This window comes from Galeopterus variegatus, unplaced genomic scaffold, assembly GCF_000696425.1.
Source record: "Galeopterus variegatus unplaced genomic scaffold, G_variegatus-3.0.2 Scaffold424, whole genome shotgun sequence".
Taxonomy (NCBI): Eukaryota; Metazoa; Chordata; class Mammalia; order Dermoptera; family Cynocephalidae; genus Galeopterus; species Galeopterus variegatus.
The window spans coordinates 18,419-28,181 of record NW_007726535.1 but is presented as its reverse complement, the minus strand read 5'-3'; the positions used below and the strand labels follow the sequence as shown (position 1 = coordinate 28,181).

The 9,763-nt window shown below is 43.6% G+C and overlaps 1 protein-coding gene across 1 annotated transcript in view; it reads right to left on the bottom strand.

The window, feature by feature from the left end:
• Positions 1-9,763, bottom strand: part of RFT1 (RFT1 homolog (S. cerevisiae)) — a 46,297-nt gene that overhangs the window by 28,433 nt on the left and 8,101 nt on the right. Inside the window, exons 4-6 of the mRNA XM_008568599.1 lie at positions 8,811-9,000; positions 8,334-8,435; positions 4,091-4,228 (exon numbers count right to left, since the gene is read on the bottom strand). Coding sequence (XP_008566821.1) covers positions 4,091-4,228; positions 8,334-8,435; positions 8,811-9,000 — 430 coding nt within the window. The remainder of the gene's footprint in view (positions 1-4,090; positions 4,229-8,333; positions 8,436-8,810; positions 9,001-9,763) is intronic.

Below are 9,763 nucleotides of genomic sequence, written 5' to 3'. Positions count from 1 at the left end.
CGGGCGCGACACTGAGGGTTGCGATCCGTTGCCGGACACGAAAAAAAACAAAAAAACAAACAAACGAACAAAAAAATAGGCCATCTCCTCTCCCCAGAACAGAACATCAGACAACTGAACACCACTAGGGGGCACTGTGGACCACAGCATCCCCAGATATTGATTCTGCCCACAGTCAGATTCAGGGGAGACGTGGGCACAGCACCTTTTCCCTCTCACACTGCCTCCACCCCTGGCCCTCATGCCACAGTGGTCCTCGGAGGGTCTGTGCAACAGTACCTGTGCTCTTTTCAAAGAAATGAAAGTTGCAGCTTGCCCATGAGGCCTACTTGCAAATAGGTTGTGAATAGGTTTGGGACAATGATTGAGTTCTTCAAAGAAAAAGATTTTTAGGAAAGTGAAATCATGACAGTGTATCTAATCTGCAAGCTCATACTTGAGGATTTCATTCTCCTAATGCCTTCAATTTAAATGGGCCCACAGATGCTAAAAACCACATTCAGAAGGAACAGCCACATACTATCTCCAAAATGCTCATTAAGCACAGAGGCAGGAAATCCAACTTGAGATTGAGGTTCTTCTCAGAGGTGTCTGCTAAGTGCTAGAAAAGAGGAAGCACATTCTGTGGACTTTCACCATCCTGTCCAGAATGGATGTTCAGAGTAGATTTGTCACTTGGGATGGTCAAAAGAGGCCTATCTCACAAGATTAGGCTGGTATTGATGAGCTGATGTGAACAGCTGTGAATTTCTCTGGAATCCCTGGACTGACCAGTATTCCACCGCCTCGCTGTACTGATGGAGAAGCTGAGGCTTGGATGGTGAAAGGGATGGCAGTAACTCCAGGGGTCTGCAGTCAGAACTCAGAGGTACATCGTGCTTTAGCCTGAGTTAACTCGCACTTCCCAAATTTTTCGGACTCGGGCTGATCTGATCAGCTGCAACCTTACCACACTCACAGGAGTCACTGGGGAGCCTGAGGCCACAGCCCTGTCCCCTGCCCTCCATCACCTCCACCACCCCACACAGCACTCCTTCCACTCCCTCTTGCTCTACTTATCCCAGCCGCTCCAGGGCTATGGACTGCCCCAGCTTTGTCCATCCTCCCATTTCCATCCATCCTCCCACTGTCCTCATTACTTCTCACCTGGACGATTGCCACAGCCTCCTAGTGAGCCTTTTTGCTTCCAACTTTTTCTCGAAAAAGCCCATCCTCATTGTAGGTTCGGGCTTGGGAGTCAAGCTTGGAGACTGGAGCTCAAACTGCAGCTCCTTATTAGTTATTAGTGCAAAGACCATGGGCAAGAACTTAACTTTACTAAGCTTTGGTTTTCTTATCTGCAAAATGGGATAGGATGTCCCACCTCATGGAGCTGGTGTGAGGACTGAATGATAGAAAATAAGACACTATAAATCTGTAACAGATGGTAAGCTCCTCAACGCAGGCAATTAGATCATGGCACTGTTCAAAAACCTTTCATTAGATTCCACTGCCCCTGAATTAAGCCCAAAAAGGCACTGAGGCCACTATGACCTGGCCCTAGCCCAGCAGGCTGGGTTTACCACCTTCATAACCTTCCACATTTTGCTTTCTCTCCCTTCCCCAACCGTCCAGCCAACCTAAGTTCCCCAGTCACCTCTGCATTCCCAATTCTAACACAATGATGGGCATATAATAGGCCTTAAGGAAGTTTTCTTCCTTCTTAACAGTTCCTTCCTTCCTTCCTCCCTTCCCATTTCCACCACACACATTTCACCTCTGCCCACCCATGTGTCAAGGTCCAGCTCAAGAGCAGCTTCCTCCATGAAGCCTTCCTTGATGCTCCCACAAGGAATTCATCAGTCGTTCCTCTGTGCTTCTACTTTGATAACACTACACACACACACACACACACACACACACACACACACACACACACACACACACACACACACACACACTGTCTTGCAGTGCAGTTAGTTAAGTACATCCTATCTCCATACCACAATGCAAGTTCTGAGGGCAGGGACCCCAATCAGGGTACCTGGTACAGTGCTTAACATATAATAATGCTTAGTACACGCTTGCTGTGTCAAATTCCTCAGCTTTCCCTAAATATTAGGTCTCTCATATTAAATCACTCAGAAGTGTCAAAGAATATAAAAGGCAACCATTATTTGAGGTATCATTAATTTATTATAAGGCTAAATAAGTATGGAGGATGGAGTTTTATAAGAATAGGATGGAAATAGGATGGGAGTTATCATAAACAGCTCTTTATAAAAGTTCAAATACTTCCATGGAATCCCTGAAGTCTCCAGAGGGGCCTCACAAGTCATGCAGGCCAACAATCTCATTTTAATAATGAAGACCCTGAGGTCTGGAGAGTCTTGCAGGCTTCAGATCTATACCTATTGCCTCCCAAACCCATAGGAAGCTCCCTGAGGCCCAGGAATCACCTCTCCTGCATGTCTGTATCCCAGTTAGCATGAAGCATGGAGCCAGGCTCTTACCATTCATCAGCAGGAACAGTGCCAATGTGTATGACAGGTAAACGCAACGCTCAGGACTTCTGTCCTGACAGTGTGGACAGGAGACAGGTTGCCAGATTAAACTGCTCAGCTCTCCCCACCAGTGCCATCAATGTTTGCCTTGCTCAGGTGTTCCAGTGGAGCCAGCTCTGCTCTCAGAGCAGCACTGAGATGAAGGTGATGATATCAGCTGTCACTTAGAGATACCTACTTGTGCCAGGCCATAGCGTTAAGCACTTTACATGCCCCATCTCATCTGGCTCTCAAAACCTTAGGAGGGAGGTATTATTATCCCCATTTGATGGATAAAGAAACTAAAGCTCAGAGTTCTGAGCCCATTGCAGGTTTAATAAACACTTGGCAGTTTCTTTCATTACCTTCTTTTTGTTTATATTAATGGTTCAAATGCTTCTTTTCAAAATAGTGCTGGGGCACAGGGACTGACCCAGTATGGAAAGCTCACCAGGCTTGGTACAGATGGGTACCGGGGAACACTCAGAGGAGGAGGAACTTTTCTGCACTCTCAGACCTGCTCTGTGGCAGATGGAAGAAGCTCCAAGCAAGAGAAGCAATCCTGAGTCCTAACCATCTAAGCCTGCAGATGAGGAACAGTAGTATCCAAAATTGTCATGCTGGGCCGGCCCGTGGCTCACTCGGGAGAGTGTGGTGCTGATAAAACCAAGGCCCCGGGTTCGGATCCCATATAGGGATGGCCGGTTGATCACTGGGTGAGCGTGGTGCTGACAACACCAAGTCAAGGGTTAAGATCCCCTTACCGGTCATCTTTAAAAAAAAAAAAAAAAAAAAAATTGTCATGCTGATTTAGATTAAAGGTAAGATCTAGGTGATCGGAATGCAGAACTCTTATCTAACAAATGAGAAAGTGAGCCAACTGAAAGGCTGTCCTGACACCTAGATAAAGACACTATGTAGGGATCATTCCAGCTTTCTCAGAACTCTGGACTGTCTGTGCTAGAGGTCAATCCAAGGAAAAACCAAAAGGCGCAGCAGAATAGACAGAGTGGAAGACAGTGGTCAGAGCCCACGCTCTGCTGGCATTAGAGCCCCTCCAGGCTCCCGTCTCACTCCGACCTTCACCTTGGGCAGGTGTTTTTTCACTAAGCCTTAGTATCTCAACCCTGAAATAGAAATAGTGACAGTGTCAGCTTCTCAGAGTTGGAAGCATTAAATAAGGCATGGAAAGCACTTGGCATGGGGCCTAGCACAGTGGTTCTCAATCGGAAGCAATTTTGCCCTCTAGAGGACATTTGGCAGTGTCTGGAGACATTTTGGGATGCTACACTGAGGGGTGGTTGCTACTGGTATCTAGTTGGTAGAGATCAGGGATGCTGCTAAAAATCCTACAATACACAGGACTGTCCCTACAACAAAGAGCTGTCCTGCCCAGAATGTCAATAGTGCTAAGATTTAGAAACCCTGGACTAGCACATAGCAGGCACTCAATAAATATGAGCTATAAAATGATCTTTACCATTATAACAATAAACCAGTTGCTGTTTCTTTCTCTCAAGGATAACCAGCATTTGTGATTAAAATAAGAGATAAAAGGTATTACTTACTCCACTTCTTGTAATATTGGGTAACAGATTGGTTATTCTGGAGACAGGAAGAGTTTGTTGCTTGGTTGATTCTGGGGAACCCAGTAATATTGTGAAATAAATAACATAGCAGAGCACCAGAACTGTGGTATAGAAAAGCTGAAAAAAGAAAATAATGGGTTTACATTAAACTGTTTTAATATAGGCATAATTAAGATATGCCTACAAATTTGACTTCAAAGGCCAATCAAGAAACAACGGTGTTAATTAACTGCACTTTCTATTGAGCAATGCCTTACTCTCTGGAAGACAGCACTGTTCACTCAGCCTCAGCTCCACTGCAGCATCTCCAATGCAAAGTGTTCCAAATTCTTCACTTAAGCGGAAGAACATAAGTTCTTTTAGGCAGGCAGAACATAAAATTTCCACAACCGACATCCACTCACTCAACTGCCACAACAATGTCAGGTAAGTTCTCAAAATATTTGTATTTGGCTGAAGGCACAGCTCTACCACCCAGATGGCACACTGTGAAGATCCACATGTCCTGACTGTGCTAATATCCAGGGTCTTGCCATCATTTGGAACTGTGGATTTTCTATAAACCCTGGAAACCTGTGACATTTGTTTATTTATTTATTTAGGCAGCTGGCCAGTAACCTGTGACATTTATGATTAGAAAGCAGGATTGAGCTACCGGCTCTCTACGCTCTGCCCAGTGCACAGGCAGGACAAGAGCTACTACAGGATTAGGGAGGAAACAGTAGGATGATAAGAGGACCCACCTCTCCCTCTACTCATCCAGGACAAAACTGGCTTCTGACCAGAAGCAGCAGCCAGGGCTTTGTTTGCAGGTTGGGAAGGAGTATCCAAAAGAGCCCCTTTTCACAAGCTCCCTTCTACTCTCTTTCCTTCCTGAGAAGAGCAGTGCACACTAGCTCAAGAAAGACTGGAACCTCCAGGCCCCGCGTTTAACGTGGCATCACCAAGACTGGTCCTGTCATAGCACATGGCAAGGAGAAAGTAGAGTCTCAGTTTGGCAGGTTTAGGCTTCTCTGCTCTCTACTCCCAGCCACATCTGAGACAGAGCCCGCCATCCACCATCCTTCTTCTTTCATGCCTCAAGCCCTTAAAACATCAGCAGCACTGCTGTGAGCCACACCACCTAATGCCAACGTCCTCTGTGATGAGTACCCTTTCTTTTGCCCCCTTTCCACCTCTCTTCATCTTCCTGCTGACCAGAGCCTCAGAAAAACAGTAACAGCCTATGGGCAGTCTTAGTGCACACTATCATAACTATATGACCCTTCCCCACCTTTTTCTTATTGAGGAAAAATTCACATAGTATAAAATCCGCCATTTTAACTGCTTTTTTTTTTTTTCTTAAAAGATGACCGGTAAGGGGATCTTAACCCTTGACTTGGTGTTGTCAGCACCACACTCAGCCAGTGAGCGAACCGGCCATCCCTATGTGGGATCCGAACCTGGGGCCTTGGTGTTATCAGCACCGCACTCTACCGAGTGAGCCACGGGCCGGCCCTTAATTGCTTTAAAGTGCACAATTTGGTGGCTCTTAGCACATTCACATTGTTGTGCAATCATCACCACTAACTAATTCCAGAATATTTTCTATCACCCCAAAAGGAAACCCTGTACCCATTAAGCAGTTACTGCCCATTCGCTATCCCTTGGCAACCACTAATCTACCCTCCGTCTCTGTGGACTTGACTATCTTGGACATTACATATTAACGGAATCATACAATATGTGGCCTTTTGTATCTGACTTCTTTCATTTGATATAATGTTTCCAAAGTTCATCCACGTTGTACTATGTATCAGTAGTTCATTTTTATGACTGAATCATATTCCATTGTACAGATATACCACCCTTTGTTTGTTCATTCATCAGTTGATGAACACCTGGGTTGTTTCTACCTTTTGGCTGTTGTGAATAGTGTTGCTATGAACATTTGTGTACAAGTTTTTCTTTGAACACCTATTTTCAATTCTCTTGGGTATATACAAAGGTACTTTAAAAAGTTCATGGAAAAACAGAATTAAAAGATAATATGTGAGCTGGGGTGGTGCAGGACCAAGGGCCTCAGCCAGGCCCCCCAACATCCACATACAGCCAAGTCCCTTGGGCTCCCCTGCCAGAGTGAGGGGGGTGCCATGGGCCTCCATTAGCTCCCCCTCCTTCCTTCCTCTTTTTCCTACCCTATCCCTCTCCCCATTCCTCTCTTCTCCTCAACTGCTCCATATCTTAGAACGTAAAAATAATAATAATAATAAATTAATTTTATAAAAAGATAATACAAATCTTTCCACGAACTTTTTGAAGTACTCTTGTATGCTTAGGAGTGGAATTGCTGGGTCATATGGTATTTCTATGTTTAACTTTTTGAGCAACTGTCCAATTGTTTTCTCCAGTGGCTACATCATTTTACATTCCGACCAGCAATGTACAAGTGTTCCAATTTCTCCACATCCTTTTTTTTTTTTTTTTGGTCTTTTGTCTTTTTCCGTGTCCGGCAACGGATCGCAACCCTCAGTGTTGCCCCCGTACCGGACCGGGGACCGGCAACGGGACCGCAACCCTTGGTGTTGCTCCCGCGCCTCGCTCAGCCAGTGAGCGGGAACCGGTCTGTATGTGGGAACCGAATCCTCGGGCGGGAGCGCCGCCGCACTTCCCAAGCGGCGCACTTATCCAGTGCGCCACCGGGCCGGCCCCAATTTCTCCACATCCTCACCAACAGTTGTTACTTTCTGTTTTTCTGGTAGCAGCCATCCTAACGGGTAGGACGTGGTACCTCATTGTGGTTTCCCCAATGACTAATGACATTGACCATCTTTTCATGTGTTTATTGGCAATATACCTTCTTCAGAGAAATGTCTATTCAAGTCTTTTGCCCACTTTTTAACTGGACGGTATGCCTTTTTATTGTTGAGTTGTAAGAGTTCGTTATATATTCTGGAGTGACCTTTTGATTTGACATATGATGTCATGGGACCAGGGGCCAGCTTAAGGAGAAACCTGGAGGCAGGTTGGACAACAGGGAATCCCAGTGCCCTGGAGAGGGATCACCTGCTGCTATGCAGTGTTGCTAGCTCTTAGTCCTGTCACACAGACCCTGACAGAGGAGGGCTCTCAGAAGTTTCCTTATGGTAGGGAAACAAATTCACAATAGGCCTTGCTGAACTATGATCTATGACATGTCCTGGGTGGCAGCTGTGAAAATCAGAAAGTCATGATACAAGTGCCTTTCCCAAGAACAGTCAACCGATAACCTGGTGTCTCCTTGGCCTTCCTGTCCTATTAGGGAGAGTGCATCAAAAACAACGATGAATGATGACAACTCTAGCACCAGATCCAATAAAACATGGCAAAAAATAATCACAGATAACTCCTCTATAATATGAACTGTTTGCAAATGGCTTTTAGGAGGCAATTCTCATTCTTATTAATTTTAAATCTAGCTCTTCTGAGTTCTATATATAAAGTATATTTAAATATATAAACTATATTTGTAGTTTTTGCCTAGGACACAAGAAAGAATTTCACATAAATCATTACTAAGAATCTTGATTTGTCTTCCTATAAATTAATAAAAACTAAGAACTGCTTGGTACTATAAGATATTCTGGTAACTATCTGATCTTAGGTTTATTTTAAAAATAGCACTTCTACTTAGATTTTTATTAGAACTAGAAATACAAACTAGAGCTAGAAAATGATGAGATGGAAATAAAGCCAAAATTACTAAAGCTCAAAATGTACTTGCTCTGACTTGATTCATTCCCTGTGAATCGTGTGAGACTTCAATCTAAGTTTGAAACTGGCTTGGCAAAGTTTCCTCCTATTCTGCAAACAATTGACTGAAATCCAGGGAAAATAATATACATGCAATTTGATTCCCATCCCACTCCCTTACTGCATTTTTCCTTCTCCATAAAACTGTCAGATGATGAAAGATCAGTTTGACATGTGCTTGTCCAGAGAATGTCTAAAAGGAGTTTTTGATGTTTGACAACAAGGTCCAGTGTGTGGCCCTCATCAGGTCCCTGGGGACACCAGGGATGTCAGTGTGTGCAGCAGGATGGACATGTTAACCAGAGGAGAAGCCATGTCAAGGCTACCTTCTAACACTTCCAGTCTTCCCCACATGCATGAATACTGCGAATTTAAACCACAAGCGGAAACAAGGAGAAAAACCATATGCAGAAACACAGAGTATATAAAAAGTAAAAGCCATGACTATTACCTGGGCCAAAGAGAAAATGTACAGTCCCCAGTGAGGCAACCACAGCACAAGAAAAGCTATCAGGACACTCTTGAGTATTACTGATAGGCTCTCAGCAATCACCTGCAAACACATGGTAAAGGTGCACTTTACAAACATTATCAAAAAGTAAAGATGCAAAGGAATGACAAATAAAAAGTCCAGGGTAGTGGTAACTCTGGAGGTGGGGGCGGAGTACACAGCTGGACATAAGTGTATTTTACTTCTTAAGCTGAGTGATAGGTTCATGGATCTTCAGTATACTATGCTTTAAGATTTACTCACATTATATGTATATTGTTTTGTTTATCAAATAATATATTTTAAAAGATAAAGAGAAAAGTTAATATTAGTATACAACTAAATAGAATCATGAAAAAAATCTGAAAAATCTTTACATCCCTCCCACACTTTCCCTTATTCTTTGAATTTCCTATTCACAGCAAAAGGCACACTGACCTTAAGCGTGACAAACATATGTGCTTGTGCCAACACCCAGAAGGGCTCTCCTAGAAGTTCCACTACTGCTGAGAGAGCAAACAGCACCACTCCAGTTCCATAGTGTGGGATGACATTAGGATCAGGCACTTCAAGCAACTGTAACCAGACCCAGCCCAGGAACAATGACCAAAACACACCCAGGGGAACTCTAGAAGAAAGGAAAGAATGTTTTTTAATACACTAAATTTTAAAATAATTATAAACACACACTAAAATAGTAACATTAAACAGAAAAAAAAGTAGCCATAATAAAAGCAGCTACCACTTATTAAGGCACTAACTACATGTAAGGCACTATAATTCATGCCCTTTACCTCACTTACACCTCACAACCACCCTTTGTCACTATCCCTACTTAAAAGATGCAGAAACTGAGGCTGACAGGCACTGGGTAATTTGGCCAAGGTCATGATCAGCTAATCAAAAGCAGAAGCAGGACCCAATCACGATCTAACTCCAAAGCCTACACTTCAATCCACTGGGTTATACTGACTTGATAAGCAAAATTCCCAGAAAGAAAATGCCTGTTGTTTGTACTTAGAATAACTGACAGACAGTATACAGCTGGTTCTTACACCCCAAATAACCAATAGTCCAGTGCACAGTATCCTTTCACATACGTACCATAGAGCACTTAAATATGACCATCTAGTTAAGAGACATTCCTCTAATAAAATAAACACCTACCAGCCCTTATGACAGTAATTTCTCTGAGGCAATAAGGTGTCATGCAAGGGCAGCTTTGGGAAACAACCTCAACCATCAGCCCTCCCTGCAGGAATCTGGCTGTCGAAAATCCATGACACATTTAGCTGATGTACTTGGACATCATAAGTATTCTAAAAAGCTCAGAACTGAAATCACATAACAAAATTGAAGAAATTTATAAGAAAAACCCCTAAAAATAACTT